This window comes from Eumetopias jubatus, unplaced genomic scaffold, assembly GCF_037043125.1.
Source record: "Eumetopias jubatus isolate StellerSeaLion01/CBP00866 unplaced genomic scaffold, mEumJub1_p1.0 scaffold_9, whole genome shotgun sequence".
NCBI classification, from domain to species: domain Eukaryota; kingdom Metazoa; phylum Chordata; class Mammalia; order Carnivora; family Otariidae; genus Eumetopias; species Eumetopias jubatus.
This window is the reverse complement of record NW_028274815.1, coordinates 26,729,990-26,750,012: the sequence shown is the minus strand read 5'-3', so window position 1 is coordinate 26,750,012 and position 20,023 is coordinate 26,729,990. Positions and strand designations below refer to the sequence as shown.

General features: G+C 35.3%; 1 protein-coding gene and 1 pseudogene across 8 annotated transcripts in view; one reads left to right on the top strand and one right to left on the bottom strand.

The window, feature by feature from the left end:
- The window catches only part of BIRC6 (baculoviral IAP repeat containing 6), a 231,373-nt gene that overhangs the window by 145,752 nt on the left and 65,598 nt on the right, over positions 1–20,023 (bottom strand). For 4 of the 8 annotated variants that reach the window (XR_015768921.1, XM_028117286.2, XM_088026384.1 and 1 more), the window contains exons 12-22: positions 17,523–17,748; positions 15,137–15,297; positions 13,954–14,085; positions 13,327–13,458; positions 10,896–11,074; positions 9,794–9,927; positions 8,894–9,055; positions 8,665–8,796; positions 7,467–7,564; positions 5,899–6,046; positions 4,923–5,056 (exon numbers count right to left, since the gene is read on the bottom strand). Coding sequence is in view for 7 of the 8 variants with exons in the window: in XM_028117286.2 (XP_027973087.2) it covers positions 4,923–5,056; positions 5,899–6,046; positions 7,467–7,564; positions 8,665–8,796; positions 8,894–9,055; positions 9,794–9,927; positions 10,896–11,074; positions 13,327–13,458; positions 13,954–14,085; positions 15,137–15,297; positions 17,523–17,748 (1,638 nt within the window). In the remaining variant the exon portion in view is untranslated. The remainder of the gene's footprint in view (positions 1–4,922; positions 5,057–5,898; positions 6,047–7,466; positions 7,565–8,664; positions 8,797–8,893; positions 9,056–9,793; positions 9,928–10,895; positions 11,075–13,326; positions 13,459–13,953; positions 14,086–15,136; positions 15,298–17,522; positions 17,749–20,023) is intronic. The other 4 variants (XM_028117287.2, XM_028117288.2, XM_028117289.2 and 1 more) reach the window with 2 other exon arrangements.
- On the top strand, positions 963–1,358 carry LOC114219711 (activated RNA polymerase II transcriptional coactivator p15 pseudogene; annotated as a pseudogene).

Below are 20,023 nucleotides of genomic sequence, written 5' to 3'. Positions count from 1 at the left end.
TGTTATAGGTTACTAGGCACTAAACTAATCATACATCTGAACTTTAAAAAAAAAGTGCTTACCCTACAATCTAGCATTTGCAGTACAAAGTATTTACCCAAAGAATACAAAAATACTAATTCAAAGGATACACACACCCCAATGTCTACAGCAGATTATCTACAATAGCCAAATTATGGAAAGATCCCAAATGTCCACCGACTGATGAATGGATAAAGATATGGTGTAAACAATGGAGTATTACTCAGACATAAAAAAGAATGAGATCTTGCCATTTACAACGACATGGATGGAGCTAGAGAGTATTATGTTAAGTGAAGTCAGTCAGTCAGAGAAAGACAAATATCATAATTTCACTCGTGGAATTTAAGAAACAAAGCAAATGAACACGGTGGGGGGAAAAGAGAGAGGCAAACCTAGAAACAGACTCTAAGAGAACAAACTCATGGTTACCATATGGGAGGTGTGGGGGGGAGATGGGTTAAATAGGTGTCGGGGATCAAGGAGGGCACTTGTGATGAGTACCAGGTGTTTTAAGTAAGTGTTGAGTCACTAACTTGTACATCTGAAACTAATATTACACTGTATGTTAACTAATTGGAATTTAAATAAAAACTAAAAAAAAAAGTGCTATGTTTTACTTAAAAGGAGTTCAAAGGACTAGTAAGTCCAGGGGAAATCAGTCTAAGCCAAGGAGTAATAAAATACTTTCATGATGAGGTGATGAGATTTATGGGAAGAATGACATTTTTACGTACTTATTCCAAGCAGGGGAAACCTGGCAAAAGAAACAACATGAGTGAAATCTCTCCAGTAGGAAGAAGTATGGCACACTGGAGGAACTAAAGGAACAAGGTGGCTGGAGGAACATTTCTCAATCCAAACACCCCTCTCTGTATCTTTAAAATGATTAAGAACTCGCAGTTCTTGGTCAGGTGCAAGCGAGCGAGAAGGCAGTTGGCTGCGAGAGTAAAGCAATGCCTAAATCAAAGGAACTTGTTTCTTCAAGCTCTTCTGGCAGCGATTCTGACAGTGAGGCTGACAAAAAGTTTAAGCGGAAAAAGCAAGTTGCTCCAGAACAATCTGTGAAGAAGCCAGACTGGTGACACTTCAAGAGCCTGGTCATCCTCTGAGCAGAGTGGCAGGGGCAGCGGTGGGAACATGCTCCAGACTGGGAAAGTGAGCTACGCAGTGCTCGCGACTTTAAAGGGAAAGTCCTAATTGATATTAGAGAATATCGGATGGATCCAGAAGGTGAAATGAAATCTGGAAGAAAAGGTTTTTCTTTAAATCCCGAGCATGGCAGCCAGTGGAAGGAACAGATTGCGGACACTGATGACACAGTAAGAAAGCTGTAAAATCAGAGCCACACGAGACCTGTACTGTTCTAGTTGTTTTAGTCTTTTTACATTGGCTTTTGTTTTCTAAATGTTGTTTTCCAAGCTATTGTATATTTGGATTGCAGAACAATTTGTGAGATGAATTTTTTTTATGTGCATTATTAAAAGTGTTCTAGGTGAAGCTAACTGTCAACTTTATTAAGTAAGATTGCTTTGTGCCTGCCACCTAGTGTAAAATAAAATCAAGTAATAGAATCTTTAAAAAAAAATAAAATAAAATGATTAAGAACTCTTAAAGAACTTTCATCTATGTTGGTTGTAGATAGATATTCATCATAGCAGAAATCTTAGGATGAGAATAACTCAGGTAATAAGTTCATTAGATAGAAATAGAATACCCTGATGAAAAATAACCATCTTCAGACAAAAATAACTTTATGAGAGTGGCAATGTTTTACATTTTTGCAAAACTCTAAAATCTGGCTTATCGGGATGCCTGGGTGGCTCAGCCGTTAAGCATCTGCCTTCAGCTCAGGTCATGATCCCAGGGTCCTGGGACTGAGCCCCGCATCGGGCTCCCTGCTCAGAGGGAAGCCTGCTTCTCCCTCTCCCACTCCCCCTGCTTGTGTTCCCTCTCTCGCTGTGTCTGTCTCTGTCAAATGAATGAATGAATGAATGAATGAATAAATACATCAACAAATAATCTGGCTTATCAAAGAGGGTAATTGTATTGTCCTATCCATCTCCACATTGTGTGTTGCAGGATGTTGTTTTGGGAGAGCTTTACAAAAAAAATCTGGCCTATCACAGATATGCAGTTGGAAAAGGAATATTTTAATAGTCTTACATATTCAAAAACTTTGGCAAGTGCTAATATTTTTTTTGAAGATTATTTGCAATCTGGTATCTGAAATCTTTTGTTGTTTTTTTTAAAAGTAGGCTCCACACAGTTCAAGCCACTGCAAGGCTTGAACTCACAACACCAAGATCGAGACCAGAGCTGAGACCAAGAGCTGGACACTTAACTGACTGAACCATCCAGGCGTCCCTGGTCTCTGGAATCTTACAGATGAACTTCTCAAACTCTATAACGTTATTTTTAATTGGACTTCCTGTACTTTTAAGGAATCTCTTACCTACTTGGAAAATACTGGTTGACGACTATATACATATGTTAACACATTTCATTATATATATCAGAAAATGACATTTAGTAATATCAACATAGGCCATCAGAAAAGTTGTTATATACTGGGAAGCTATCAAGCTCACTAGATGAAGCAAGTTCTCCAAAATTCTAATTTTTGCTTAAAAGCTCTTTTAACTCTGGCAAGAAACACTATCAATTGGATGGACAGTGAAAGGCTTTTCCTATTCATTTTTAAAAAAATACCTACCAAACAATGAAGTATGAATAAACATATTTTGCAGATCAGTCATTCTTGCAATAAAAACGGTTTTCCATAAAATAAGCAACTAGTTCAGCTTGTAACTCAAACTGCCAAAGTGTGTTTCCTTAAAACCACCATGGTATTTCAGTATGAAGCAAAAGTGCTTCATGCCTATTTCCCATTTCATCACAGAATACTCTAAACATGACTATCAATAGGTTTAAAACTTAATAAAATTAATAAGTTTTACTGCCTCATCAGGGACATTTTAAAGTGAAACTGGCATATTTTTCATTGCCAAGGACAGAGTAGAGAACATCACACTTTTGCACAATTAGTATAAATGTCAATGCAGTGAAAAAGGCAAATAATATTGTTCTATCATGAAGATAGTTGACCCATGGATTCCCTGAAAGTATCTCAGAGATCCTGAGCGGGTCTACGTACCACACTTTGAGAATCACTAGACCAGAGAGAGGAGACTAACAGAGGCAATGGTACTAGATTAGGTGTCAAGGGAAAGAGAGCCAGATCATGTAAGATTTTATATGCTGAAACAGAGATTTTGGACTGCAGGATAAAGCAAAGACATGAAAAGTATTTTAAGGAGAGAGGTAAAGTGATCAGGTTTGCATCCAAAAACGATGGCACTCATTGCAGTGTGGAGAATGTACACAAGTGAAGCAAGAGCAAGGCAAAAAGACCAGTTAGAATGCTATTACTGTAGTCCAGATTCAAGATGACTGGCTTTCCTATAATCATGTGATAATGGGAGGTAAGAGAATAGATTTGAAATATATGATGGTGTAAAAAGAGATAGGATCTGTTGACAGCTTCAATGTGGAGGCTGAGAAGGAGGTATCAAAGATGAAATTCAGATTTCTGATGTGCGCCAGTGATGCCATTAACTGAGAAAAGGAACACCGCACAAGGATTAATGGTGAAAAATAAAATGAGACATTCAGATGGAGACTTATGTCATGATTTCTAAGTCTCTTCTTTACTGAGTGTGCAGCTCTCGTGTATTTAACTCCCTGGCCTGACCTGAGCTTTATGGTCTTTTCCTTATACTCTCTCCATAATGAATCTCATTCCATCCTAAGGTATACAGAAGGCATCCATTTACTGAGTTCTAACCTCTCCTCTGACTTCCACTCACAAACTGATGTCACTTGGGACAGAGAGATCAGCATAAAGTAGGCAGAGCCTAAGTCATCAAACAGAGGAGGTAACACATACCCACGGCAACATAAGCCATTAAAAAGTAAGTAACAGATTGGTAAGTATAGTATGATCTCTTTCATTAAAAATGTTCATGAATATGTGTAGCACACAAGTCTAAACAGCTAAACATCCTGTTAACAAAGGTAATCTAAGAGGGTGGAAAGGTTGTAATTAAGGCACTTTACATTTTATTTGTATTTCTGTATTTGATTTTTTCCTTTTGCTTTTTTTCACAATTCATAATTTACTTTAAAGTAAAAGAAAATAAAATTAACTCCCCAAATTGACTGCTACTTCATGTGATAATTATTGTATTATGTCAAAATTCTAACACCGTGGTTTATGGCAACACTTATAGTCAGTTCAGTAACATGGAAGAAAATAGTGCTCATTGTTTTCATTAACAAAACTAGATAAACACCAAACTATAGTACCTGAAAAGGTTATACACTCAATCCTAAAATCATATTCTTGCAGAAATGTATACAAGAATACATATAACACTGTATAAAGTTTAACTGAGTATGCTAGTATCTAGATACAGAAAATTTTTTTCACCATCTTTACTTATTACTATATATTCATTTTACTTTCTGAAATATGAAATAAAACATTCTTTGATTTTGTGGACATGAAGGCATACCAAACAAAACGGAAAAGGCTACAATAATCACATTTTAAAGTCTCTTATGATCATTAAAGTTACACTGACATGCAATGAAACACACACAAAAAACAAACAAAAAACAAATTCACAACCCTTCCAAAAATAACTTCAAAATTTTTTTTTAAGGGAGAAGTTATGAAATAAGGGCAAACAGTTTCATGAATCACAGATGTTAAGGTTAAGTCCTGAAGAATTTTAGTTTTTCAAGACAGAACATAGTCACTACAATCTGTTAAGTCAATGGTAGCTTAAACCAAATATGTAAAAATCAGAAATTCCTTTAATAAAAGATGTTACTACCTGAAAGGACATCTGACAAATCAATTTCATCTGACTGGACACCAATGCTGCTGTTGTATACATTTTTACAAGAAGAACCGCTCATCTCCAAATCAAAAAGGACTGGATCAAATGGTGAGCTATATAATCCGTATCTGAAAAATAAAATAATGTCCTAACAATTTTCCTGTCAGCCATCTAATTAACAAATTACCTATTTATTTAGTTTTGAAAGCAGTTTGACACAGGGCAAAAGGAAACACTAACCAGATTTAACCCACTAAATTCAGTGAATCTCAATTGTGTTCCTCCAGAAACCTATACTCTAAAAGATGTGGCCCAGAGACTCAACAAATGTGATTCTAATAAACTGGTAGGTAATGAACCAAGACTGAATCTTTATCTGCAGACTGAAGCAAGGACATGATAACCAAGCACCCTTCCCTCAACTCCACTATTAAATACACTGATTCAGTAGAAAATACAAAGGCTTTGAGTAAAATTTTATCAAGATTTCTCATCTAAAAACATTACAAAATCATCATGTTAAATAAGAGAATACTTCCCACACTGAAGATCAGGCAAGAACTCAAATCTAACCTTCAGTTATTTATTACATTATGTTGAAATTTTAGAAAAATCAACCAGCAGATGAAGAGTACTGGTTAAGGCCAGTAAGTGATTTATATAACTCCAACCACAAAATTCAAACTATAGAGAAACAAATTATTTTAAATGTTTCTTTGATTAGCAAGAAATACCACTTTTAAGTGTTTACATAATTAGTCCTCTAAATAACCATTTTCAGGACCTTCAAAACTATAAAAGGAATTATTTCAGAGAAAACAGAGGAAAAGAAAACCTTAGGCTAATACTTTGAAAAAAGAAATGCATAAATATATTTCTGCAAGCAAATATATATAGAGAGAGAGTTCTGTGCAAAGCTGGTATCATATCCTGAAAGGCCCACTGTTAGTCATTACGTATAATAAAATACCTTGTCTGAAGTAAAGCTTCCATTGGTGTTAGCCTGTCCTGTAACTGTTTGGACACAGCAGTAAGCAAAGATGCACAAGCTGTACTGCACCCAGCCAAATCTTCATCTTTAACATAATTCAGTAAGACAAAATACCAATAGACAGAACCTGAAAACAATAAAAACAAATCAATGTTTCTTTTCCTCATTGTTCCCTAACAAAGAGAACTTCAGATTACGTATTTATCAGTAAGTCCCCTTACAAAACAGTCTCTAAAGAATGGACCAATTCCTTGAAGGGCACTAAGAGGACAGTGACAGAGAATTTGAAATATTTTTTTTAAGGAGTATATAAGTCAACCTAGTCATTTAGGTTCTCAGTAACTTGAGATGACTCTGAGGGACATTTTAGAATAGCTGGAAAAGTACAGAGATATCAGATCTTCCAAGCCATTCTTCCTGAAATACTGTTTGGTTTATACTAAAATTTTCAAAAACAATGGATGGCCATGAGGTACAAATAACACACGCTGCCAAGTGAATATAGTCGTCCTATACTGTCAGTTAGATAGATACAAACCCACATGGTTAAAAAACGATCATGATGTACTTTAAGACTTTTATAAAATATGAGATATCTAAGTACTAAGTATACCCCAGAATTTAAGCATCCTACCACTAAGAATATTCTCAAAAAACTATTTTAAACTCCAAGACTATTAGAGTACGCAATCAAGTCCAAAACTTTCTACTCTATAGAACAGAGAGTTAACAGTTCCACCCAGTTTATGTCCAAGGTAAACATAAACAGATTCTTTATGCAAATTAAGATTGATAAAATAACCATTTATCAACTAACTTTCAGCAGGCTCTTTTTCTACAATACCACAAAGATCAAATCCTTGTGAAATATATAATCCTTGTTGAATAAGTTGATTATTTATTAAACAAAAGACTCTAAGAAATGTCTACAAAAAATAACATTAGGTTTAGAAGGACAAATCAGTAGCTCTTTATAGAAACAACAAAACGGCATTGTATTTTTAAAATATTCATTACTTTATATATGTGCTATTTTAGGGGACTGCTTTGTAAAGTGCTACTTGATAACTACATTCACTCTTTTTTTTGTTTTTAAACACCACATTCACTCTTCAATGGCATTTCTATAGTCTTCAGGTGCTGGAAAAACCTACTGGCCCCTTATAGAGAGTTCTAGTTTGCCAAAGTGCCTACCAATCACACACAACACCTGCATGGAGCATTCTACTTATGTTACCTCTCTGGCTCTTGCTGGCACTTTAGCAAATTTGTGATATCTGATCTATAGTCAGTGAACAACCAAACAACTCAATGATTTTAATGAAATATAGAAAAAGCATGAATTAAGATGACTTGCTATCTACTCAACTCTCTCACTTCTTCCAAGCTCTGCCCATCTAATAAATCACAATTTATCAATCCCTTAGAGAAGCTACAGAAAAAAGGCAGAATAACCAAGGAAAAAAATACTTATAAAATAATCCCGAACATATTGTGAGATATTTCCTAGGACTACTGCTATTTGTGATTAAACTAATTTCACATACCACCAGTTGCCGCTGCAGGTAAAAATGACATATTATCAAGTAAGGCCTTCAATAGGACAGATCCAAATCCTGGTTGATATGGGTCACATTTGCCATTACTGAAAAAATTTAAAAGAAAATATGTAAATATATCACTCAATATCTAAATTCAATCCTAAACATGGTATAGTACCTAAGAAAACCATTTAAAATGTATTCATAGAGATTACCAAAAAAATCTGCCCTAAAGCCCTATATACACAAAGAAAGATAACAGGGACTGATTATATTAAGAGTCTTTGTAACGGTTTTCTTTACCAAAAAGGCTAACAAACACATATAGTCAATACTATCAGTTTTTAAACATTTACTAGATGGTTTAAGTCTCGGGGTCTAGAAAAAAGGTCTGCACAATGTTACAAATAAGCCTGGTAAGACTGTCATATAACAGGGAATAAGGCTTAGGAGAAGAATTCAAAGACAACCAGGGAAGATAAAAACAAAGGTGGGAGATGGGATCCCCTTACCAAACTCCCGATACTGCTACTAATAGGCAAAGAAGCCTAGTAGACTACTTTAATTAAGAGGCGCCTGGGTGGCTGTCAGTTAAGCATTCAACTCTTGATTTCGGCTCAGGTCACGATCTCAGGGTGGTGAGATCAAGTCCTGCGTCAGGCTCTGCACTTAGCAGGGAGTCGGCTTGAGATTCCCTCTCTCCCTCTCCCTCTGTCCCTTTCCCCGCTCACACATGCTTCTAAATAAATAAATAAATAAATAAATAGGGACGCCTGGTTGGCTCAGTCGACTAAGTGTCTGCCTTCAGCTCAGGTCATGATTCCAGGGTCCTGGGATCGAGTCCCGCATTAGGCTCCCGGCTCAGCGGGAAGCCTGCTTCTCCCCCTCTGCCTTGCTGCTCCCCCTGCTTGTGTTCCCTCTCTCTCTCTGTCAAATAAATAAATAAAATCTTAAAAAAAAAATGTACATGTATATATATAAATAAATAAAATCTTAAAAAAAAAAAAGACTTTCCAAGATGACATTTTCTCCTAAAAACCTAAAATTCTTTCTTAGTATCTCAATAACTCTCTTCAACTTTTGAAAATACTCTTGTTATACATTCATTCGATAAGTATCAAATTACACTACAGACACAGCTATCACCTGCCAAACTGCAAGCGCACCTAAAACTGGACTTTCAACAACAAAAAAACCCACCAACCTAATGCACAAAGCTAGAAATCGAGCACACTTATGGGCTATGCTTCGTCCTGCCTCAAAGAAGCAGACACGCACGATGTCTGAAAGACATTTTCGTGTTTTTGAAAGCAGGCTCTCATTTCCCTCTTTGGAGCTGCAAAACAATAGCAGACATTTAGACTCATCTTGAACTTCTATTCATAACATCCAAAGGGCAATCATCAGTGTTAAGTAAAATCTTAATTATTAACCTTCCAGGTCCATTTGAATGTACTCCAGCTAACCAACAAAGGGTATCCAGCACAAGGCTCTGGGCATGTTCTGTGATTTGGCCATCATCTGCTTTTCTACAAAGAGTGTTAAGAAGCTTCTCATGAAATTCTGAAAACTGTAACATAGCACATCGTTGCACTCTAAAAAAAAAGAAAATACAAATACATTAACAACCAAAACAGAACAGTTAGACTAAAGCTATCACAACCTGGTTGGTCATATATTTATTTCATTGTGAATCATGAATATCACAATTCAAAATTTTTTTAAAAATTAAATATTACAATGGAATGTAGATCTCTTATTAATTTTATGGTATTAAAAGATTTAAAACAGCATATAAGCAATACTTGGTTCATAGAAAGTTTTAAAAGAAATTAAGTTTGGGGCGCCTGGGTGGCTCAGTCAGTTAAGCATCTGCCTTCGACTCAGGTCATGATCCCAGATCGAGTCCCATATGAGACTCCCTGCTTGGCGGGGAGTCTGCTTCTCCTTCTGCCTCCCTACCCCTGCTTGTGTGCACTCTCTCTGATAAATAAAATCTTTTAAAAAATAAAAGAAATTAAGTTTAATAATGTATTATATTCTGACAAAGAGTGAATAAAACCTCAAATTATATTTCTTTCCTCGTTCTACAAATACCATTATTTATACAAATACAATATTCCTGGTATACTCCAAAGCACTTTATATATATAATGAAGTAGAAAGGTAATTCATACCCTCACTGAGATTAAAAGTACTTAAGTAAAATGGAAAGCAAACAAAAATTTTCAAGTAAAAGTCAGAGTCAAAAATTTTATGTGTTGTATTTTACTAGAATTCTTCTTTTGTACATTTATTACTATAAGAATAGAAGGAGAAGGAAATGAGGTTACCTTTCCTTAGAAATTGAAGTTTTCTTAAATCTTCGAATGGTGACTGAGACCTCTTGCAGTAAGTCACAGCCCCGGAGGTTCTCAGATTTGCGGGCACCACTTGTATTTTCATTCTTAACATTAGATGATTTTTCCTAAACATACAAAAATAAATAACTCAATGAACAACCAGAACTAAAAAATTATTTACTAAAGTTTTTAAAAAAGAAAATAACTGAATTGTGACTATCAAAACATATATATCAAATTAAAATGACAGCTTTTACCCTCATATTCAGTAAATGACTAAATTCCCCCAGAATTATAATGGGGAAAAAAACAAAGTCACTGTTTTAAAGGCAATAACCCAATGATTAAAGACTAGAAAGCCAAAGTCCTGAGACCAAGTCACAGCCACAGCACTTATAAGCAATATGAAATACGACTGCTCCCCAATCTCTAAGGTTCACTCACTTTCAGTATGAAAAATGGAGATAATAGTAGCACCTGCTCTGCCTACCTCAGAGTTATTTTGAGGATTAAAATCAGATAAAGTACACAGAAGTCCTTGAAAAATTGGAAGACCTATACAAATATAAGATGATTGGTGTTACTGATATTGCTATTGTTGCTTATGAATAATGATGACAGAGAAACAAAAATCTCCAGAGTTCAGGAAAATCCAAGATCAGACAATTATGAAGAGACAGCTACTTGTAGGAAATCAACCTCAAAATTAGATTTACCTCTAACACTACTCCCCGACTTCTCTTCCTGCATCCTCCCAAATGTTTACCAAAAAAAGGGGTGAGTTACCAGTAAAAGACACAGACATAAATTCTAAAACCTAAATAAATATTATGGCCTAAAATAATTATAAAGGGAAGTATCTGCTAACAAATACTCTCTCCTGAGTATACTTTATAAACACTTGCTTAAAGTTAATTCAAAATATATTCTTCTTAATTATATTTTTAAAGTCACTGCAAAGAAAAATTATAAACGAACCAATTGTCTATTGAAAAATCAATGAAGGGTCATACTACTTTCCAATTGTGTGTCAAATCTTGTCCATAATCTTTATTACAGCATTGTTGTGGTTCAAAATGACACTGCTTCATACCTTGCCTGCTGCAACTTTTGCCAAGAGTGAAGCAAGTGAATAACCCTTGTTACTCTGGTGTTTTAGGGATGGAAGTCTTACTACAGGGCGTATACCACCATTACAGATCTCATCTGTTCCTCTTTCATTCACTGCCTTGACGTGGATTAAAAAGGAACGATATTTTCCTCCTGCCATACCTGAGGAGCAGCACAGAATGGGAAAAATAACTTAATCACCAAAAGACCAAATTGTTTTTCATCTTTGTAGAGCAAGTTAATTCCACAAGAAAAATACACTTGATTGGAATTTTCAAATTATACTGTTTGAGTATAATCATTGAATAACCTTCATATGGTGGTAGCAAAAGAACAAAAAGCACAGGAGTTATACAAACACCGTAAAACAGAAAATTCTAATTGTTACAAACATTATGCGTGTTTTTCCCCAATGAAATTATTCATTTTAATAAGACATTTTGTGAACTACAGAAAAACATACACAAAAAAACTATCTTTAAGGCACTACCCACAGATAATGATGGTATCATTATGTGAATCCATCTCAACTTTTTATGCATGCATGCATGCATATACACATATATTTGCATACACACATATACATAAGCACTGCAGTATTAAGATATGAAAAAGCACAGGCTTTGGAGTCACTACCTGTGTTTGAATAATGGCTCTGCCATTTATTAGGCATGTGACAAATTAATCTCCTGTGGTTTGGTTCTTTCAAATGTAAAATGGAAGTACTAATGGTACCTATCTCAAAGACAACTCAAACACAATTGCATGGCACAAAGAGAGCACTCAATAAATATTGGTTATTACCACCAGTACATTTTATTCTCTTTTAACTAAATTAAGATCATACCATACATATCTAAGTAAAATATATTGTAAAAATACCCTCAAAATAATACACTCACCAGTAAACCATCAGCCTATTGGTACCTTGCAGGTATTTAAATCTTTCTCTAATTACAAAAACTATCTTTCTTGTTTCCCACTGATTAGCCGGCCTACTGTGCTAGCATTACACTGTTATACTCTTATTGCTGTATTATTATTCTATGTTCTAGTATCTGACAAGACCCTCTCTCTCTCTTTTCTTTTTCCAAACTTCTTTGATCCATATCATCCTTTTCCTCTAAAAATTAAGCAATCATTTTCTCCAGTTCCAAAGGCTTTTGAAGAATTTGGTAAGAAAAAAAAATCATTCTTGGTAAATTCTAGAAAAATTAATACCGTTAAGTTGAGTCTTTTGAAATGCATGTCATTTAATTGCATTCTCCATTTTGTCAAAGCCAACATCTTTGTTTTCATATACAAATTTAAGTTTCACAATCTCTTTCAACAAAAGTAACTTCTACTTGCAGCAATATGAGAGATTTTTTTTTTAAAGATTTTATTTATTTGAGAGAGAGAATGAGATAGAGAGAGCACGAGAGGGGGGAGTCAGAGGGAGAAGCAGACTCCCTGCTGAGCAGGGAGCCCGATGCGGGACTCGATCCCGGGACTCCAGGATCATGACCTGAGCCGAAGGCAGTCGCTTAACCAACTGAGCCACCCAGGCTCCCAATATGAGAGATTTTATTAGTCTTGCTGACTGCTATACCCCAACATGCAGCGTAACACACTAAAGGATCTTATAAACTTAATAGAGGAATTAGGGTGTAGTCAAGAGAACACATTAAAACTTGTATATATGTCTGCAACTAAAGGTAAATATGTAAATGTAGACAACTAATATGAAGGGAATATATACAAATTAAAATAGTTATCTGGGTGGTCAGGTATTTTCCTGGTTTGAGGAAGAACTGCGTATCCCACCACACCTCCAAAATAACTGTAATAATGGAGCTAGGTGTTTTGTTTTTGGCTTTTTAAATTTACCCTGGGATACAAAAGCTGATATACAGAGGTCCTACTACTGCAATATCAATCCTCTACATAATAGCCAATTATTTTTTAATATACATTAATTATAATGTGTTTATGTGAGACACTCAAATAATTACCTCTGATATTATCAAAACTCTTCTATAAAAACCCTCTTAAGGAAAATATTATAACAATATACAACTAAAGACACAGGACTCTAAGTTGATGGGAAAGGCAACCATGCCAGAACATGTCACCTGATTACTCAAAAAAGCTCTGCGATATCACACTAAGTTATCATATATTCATTTTTTTAATGCTTTCCCAAAAAGCACTGAGACCTCCAAAACACAGAAAGTAGTATATTGGAAGTTTCACATAAAGTTACAGTCACTTCTGAGAGGAAATGAGCTCAGCAACCAGGAAACTGATGGAACTGTTAATGTAAATCCCCAAAAAAACAGAATCTTACTTTTCTGAGATCAGTGTTTAAAAAAAAAATCTATTTTTCCAATGTGGCATTATTTATTCTGCTTTTGTAAAATATGTTACTTCACCTTTAACAAGTTTGGGGCTTGTTAATGTCAACATCCCAGCATGCCCTGATAGATCAAGGCCACTAGCAAGCCATACTGGTCCACACAGAATGTCTTCTTTATGATCTTCTAAAAATGGACATAATCTCAGACCTAAAAAGAAAAAATACATATTTTCTTTTAAATTAGTTTGTAATTTAAAAATATGAAATAAGCAAATATCCATCCCATATATAATACCACCACACAAAATACCATATTTAGAATGTGTTCAAATAAGAATTCACTATCATGCTAAGGAACTATGATCAAAGATCTGATAAATTTTCAAATATCTGATTATATGTTGCTTTCCATTCCCATATTATTTTACATTCACCTTGATCATCAAAAAATATTATAAAACCACGACATGATTTTAAATCCCAAGATATTAAAAAAAGAAGAATGCGAGTATTAGCGCAGCTGTGTTCACAAAGATGAGCTGAAAGTTAAAGCATATTGCCAAAGCAAAATTAAAGGTTATTTTTTAATTGTGTTTTTAAAACCAAGTTTTTGCAAGCCATAAGGAAATCTCTGCCCAACATGATGCATTTGGATCACTACTCCTTTTACTGTCATGGACAACAGCTCTATAATTTAACTCACACTGTGATTCCTCTACATCCATGTGCTGCATTTCTTCATTCAAATCAACCAGGGACGGTTTCCCATTTTGTTCCACTTCAATGTTAAGAGCTGGAGACAAAGGAAAGGTGATCTGCCTATCTACTGCTGTTTCTAGAGGATAAAAATATTAGTAAACTTAATTTTGCTTAATATCAATAATTTATGTGCCTGAAATTCTAAAATTTTCTGTTAAATTGGGAACTACTGTGATTCTTATCACAGATGCTACAAAATGGTTGTCAGAAGAAAAAAAAATTAGATTCTATTAATCATTTCATACACTCTTCTCTCTTTTAATGGTACTAAAATATTCACCTGAGAAATAATTTGCTGGCAACTAAAGTAAAAGTTCTTAACCCTGCAGAGTACAAGCACCTGCAAAGTTTTAAAAATACCAATGCCTAAGCTCCAGACCCAATTAAATCAGAACCTGCCATGATTCAAAAGAATACCCCACACACACAAACGCGCACACATATACACAAACACATACATATGTATTTTGAAAACAAGAAATTTTTCAGGTTTTACTGTTTCTACTCCCTGGTGTAAAGCAGCCATTTTACTCTAAAATTATCCCCAGCCTTTCCAATTAACCTCTTAAGGAGAAAACACTGATGAGTAACGTCTAGTTCTCAACATACTCAATGTATACAATCTATTTAAAAAACTCAATATATCAAATTCTGAACTTATAAGAAAAGTAAATAAAGTTGGGTGTATTTCTGGGTGTGTTTCTGTATTACATGAAAGGTTGGGTTTCACCAATGATCTTAAAAGAATATGTGACTTCCATTAACAAAGTTCTTTTCCCAATCAAGTCTCCGCTTACGAAGAAAAATGTGTATGTCTAGGAATGATGAAAGTGAAACTAATTCAGAAAGGAACCAACTGAATTTCCCAAACAGCAAAATTAAGTTATTCTAGATTATGCAATTCTATACAATACTGAGCTACCGAAACCTCTAAAATATTCTAGAATTAACTTTTCTAAATAAAACCACCAAAAGTAGAGCAGAAAAGAAGTACGGGGGTGGCGGAGAGAGTAGAGAGGAGGGGTAAGGCAAGGGAGGGACGTGAAACCTAGACAGTCAAGTTGAAATTAGTTTTTTTAAGAAATCAACTGCAAAATCATCAAATATAAATTCTGATTCATTCTTACCATTGACTTTCCCTAAGCCCGGAGCTTTATTTTTCAGCAGCGTCACTTGTATCTGTGGAATATTGGTGATGTTTGAGTTCAAAACAAATTTGAAGTCCACATGTCCAACCATACAAGCTTTAGGTAGAACCAGTTCAAATACATGTTCATCCCAGCTGTTGCTGTCAAATAAGGGGGAAAATGCTAAACACAGCAAAAGTCTTTCTTTGGCCAAAACCACATTATCATTAATAACACTTCTCACACTCTTTGATTTGTAGCCTCCAACAAAACTCAATGCTTCTCAATGGGATCAACTCCCAAAAGAAAGGTTAAACTTAGGCCAATAACTGATCCTACCTTAGAAATCGACACCTATCTTGGGAACTGAACATTCCAATAAACCCTTCCTGGGCCCCACCCCAAATCTGTAAGCGGGGTCCCAAGAATCTGCATTTTAAAATAAGAATTTCTTCTATTTCTTAGACATGTCTATTTTTTTTTTTAAGATTTTATTTATTTGACAGAGGGAACACAAGCAGGGGGAGTGGGAGAGGGAGAAGCAGGCTTCCCAAGGAGCAGGAAGCCCAATGCAGGGCTCGATCCCAGGACCGTGGGATCATGACCTGAGCCAAAGGCAGATGCTTAATGACTGACCCACCCAGGCAACCCTAGACATGTCTATTCTGATTTTAAATTCTATATAAAGGTTGAAAAATAAAAATCTCCAAACCATACTCCACTAATTTCAGACTCATTCAGATGTCTACCAGACATCTCTAATTTATCATAAGCAAAGCCAAACTTAATTGCCCACTCCAATCTCAGTAAACAGAAATTCTATTTTTCAATCAGCTCAATCCAAAACCTTAGTCATCCTTCACTCTTCTCTCTCACACCAGATGTTCAATACATCAGCATATACTATTCCTTCTACTCCAAATTATATCCAGAATCTGACTACTCTTTTCACTACCTCCAACAACTATCATCATGGTCCAAACTACCATCAACAGTAATAGCATCCAAATTAGAATGCTCACGCCTATCACTGCCCTCCACAACACACAACCACTCATAATCTACTGTCATCACAGCAGTCTTACTGTATCCTTCTAATATATAAATTAATCCTATATCCAAAACCCTCTAATATTTTTCTGATCTTACACCACATAAAAATCTCACTATGGCCTATAAAGATACTTGTCCTCTGGTGACCAGCTACCTCTTTTGACTTGGCCTCCTCCCACTCTCCCCTACCCTCACTGCACTCCAGCAACACTGGTTTTCTTGCTCTCACCAGAATTCATAAAACATACTCCTCAGGGTCTTTGTACTTGCTACTACCTCGGAATTAATGTCTTCATGGAGGTCGTTCTGGCCCCTTATATAAAAAGTACCATACTGGGGGAGCTGAATGGCTTAGTCGGTTAAGCATCTGCCTTTGGTTCAGGTCATGATTCCCAGGTCCTGGGATAGAGCCCCGTGTTAGGCTCCTTGCTCAGTGGGGAGTCTGCTCCTCCCTCTGCCCCTACACCTGCTCGTGCTCATTTTCTCTCTCTTTGTTCCTCTTTCAAATAAATAAATAAAAATCTTAAAAAAAAGAAAATACCATACACATTTTCTCTTTCTCTCACTCTTGCACACATGTACATACCCAGCAACTGACACTATATTGTTTTATCATATGTCATAACTTTTATGTGGCATAACTATGTGGCATACTAGATATTGGCTTACTGTCTTTCTGTACCCAAGAGAATGTAAATTCCAGTGACAGCTATACAGGAGTGCCTGCAAAAAACAAGCATCTAAATATCTGTTAAGGGACGCCTGGGTGGCTCAGTCAGTTAAGTGTCTGCCTTCAGCTCAGGTCGTGATCCCAGGGGTCCTGGGAACGAACCCCACGCTGGGCTCCCTGCTCAGTGGGGAGCCTGCTTCTCTCTCTGCCCCTCCCCCTGCTTGTGCTTTCTCTCTACCAAATAAATAAAATCTTAAAAAAATAAACATGTTAAATAGGGGAGATGGGGTAATTAGGAGATGGACATTAAGGAGGGCATGTGATGTGATGAGCACTGGGTATTATAGAAGACTGATGAATCAGTGAACTCTACCTCTGAAATTAATAATACACTCTATATAAATTAATTCAATTTAAATTTAAAAAATAAATATCTGTTAAACAAACTTGTGAACTGACTGCCCAAACTAATTGTAATGATGGATTACTCTTATCCTACAACTAAGAATATAGAAATTTCCAAAATTAAGGGACAAATGAAAAGAATAAAGTTATTAATAAATAAAAGTTAAGAGAAGCAATAATATATCTAAGAATTTTATGTTGTTTCTAACAAATACATAATACGGACTTAAAATCAAATACCTTAGAAGAATGTCTTACCTATCAGTCTGTAGTTTCCAAGTTCTAGTATGCTGAGCAGCATCTCCATGGTGTTGCTGATGCAAATGCTGAGGGTGCCTCCTTTGCTGCTGTTCTTGTTGAACTTCTACCCAGCATGGAGGAACAGTAGCTGAAAACCGTGGAGTCAAAGTCTCAAAGCGGGTTAGCTCCACTAGAGATGTCAAGATGTCAAGGGTGAATGGCTGGTCCACCAATAAATCAACTCCTTAACAAGAGTGAATATAGAATTTGAAATAAGTTTAAAAACAAGTTTTAATTCATGTTTTTTGTCTAGTCAATTACAAAACTTGCCAAATATCCTGAGAGTTATTAATGTGAGCTCATATTTATATGCAAATAAAGTAACTAGCACTGACTACATAATGGCCACAATAAATATCCATCTTGAATATTTTAAATTATAGAGAGGGTACTCCTTATTGGAGAAACCCAAACTCAACTTGTTAGATGAGCCCTGACTGAGCTCCAACCAGCCCTAAGTTAACAAGAGAAATGAAAGTAGTGCTGTAATGCAATCCAAATCTGTATCAAATCAATAAATAACTTTTAGACTTCATCATTTATAAAACAAAATGCTAAACATCAGTAAGTATATAACATCTGCCCTTTTTTACTTTATATAAAAGAAATTTTTTAAAAGTCAAAGCTAATCTGATGGCAAAAAAATACACACCAAAAGCTTCACCAGTACTTCTTCCTACTTTTGTGATAGTTAAGAATATCTTGTGAGCATACCAGTACTATAAGAGTAACAATCTGCTTCAGAGAGATTAATTTTCTCTTATGAAAACATGCTTACCATCTATGAAATTTCTAACATTAGACAGGCTGTTGTGCTTGTTCCAATAACAAAAATAAGTTTTTTTATAAAGATTAAAATATGAAATCTGACAGGTTTAGAATATTTTCACAAAGAAAGTTTATACCGAGTTCTATAAAATTATAAAAAGTATACTTCAAACCACATTTCTCTTCTCAAAGCTTAGAGCTTTTTAAATCAGACTGAATCTGTTAATATTGTTTGTAAACATTAATTGTATGTCAATATCCCTTCTTTACATTATTTACTTCCTTATAATCTAATTCATCTTTTCTCTACTCAGTAGTATTTATGGACTACATATGAAAATTCTTGGGGTGCCTGGGTGGCTCAGTTGGTTAGCATCTGCCTTCGGCTCAGGTCATGATCCAGAGGTCCTGGGATCAAGCCCAATGTCTGGCTCCCCATTCAGGAGGGAATCTGCTTCTCCCTCTCCCTGCGCTCCTCCCTCTGCTCATGTTCTATCTCAATAAATAAATAAATTTTAATAAATTTAATAATAAATCTTAACAAATTTCTTTTCCATTATAACAATAACCTATAAAATAAGAAACATTCAGCTTTTGAAACCAAACTATATAGTTAATCAAGACAAGTCTTTTTTTTTTTTTTAAGATTTTATTTATTTGACAGAGAGAGAGAGAGAGAACAGGAACACAAGCAGGGGAAGTGGCAGAGGGAGAAGCAGGCTTCTTGCCGAGCAGGGAGCCCGATGTGGGGCTTGATCCCAGGACCCTGGGATCATGACCTGAGCCAAAGGCAGACACTTAACAACTGAGCCACCCAGGCGTCCCAAGACAATCAAGTCTTATTATAGCATGAGACATGAGTCAGTTTATCTCAACCAGGGGGACAATCTTGACTCCCAAGGGCCACCTGGAAAGAGGTAATTGCCTGTGCTACTGGACTCTAGTAGATAGAAGCCAGAGATGCTGCTAATACAGCACAGGACAGTCTGCCTACAACAAAAAATTATCCATCCCAAAACGGCAACAATGGTGCTAAGGCTGAAAAACCCTGCCATGTAGATAGCATAGATTATACTGATCCTCACTAAAGTTAGCTTTAGTGGTATTATATATATTATATATATATTATACTAGTAGTAGGTATATATTAGTAATATATATATTATATATATTTATACTAGTATAATTACTAGTATATATATATAGGTATTATACTAGTGTGTGTGTGTGTATATATATATATAGGTATTATACTAGTAATCACTAAAGGTTTGCCTTTGGTGCAAAGAAAAATGATCAAATACCCAAATATTAAGTGTCCATAAAAATCAAATACCAACTTTATGTATTATTTCTATTTGGAATACATGTGAGTTTAAACACACTTTTCATTAAAGATTCATTAACCTTTTAAATACTAGATTTAGGGAATAAAATGTATTAAGGACTAAGAGAAAAACATAACAGCACTGTGGAAGCACAAAAGGACTAACTATAGTCATAAAGGGTGGGGAAGGAGAGTTTAGTGTAACATGTAAAGAGCATGAAACGGAATTATACACTCAAGAAATCATGAAAAGTTTATTGTAATAAACACTGAGAAGAAGACTGGTATTATTTCATAAAAGTCCAAGATTTAGCAGGAGTAACATGTTAACTATTACTTCTGAAAAACTAGTTCTGGAGGGCAG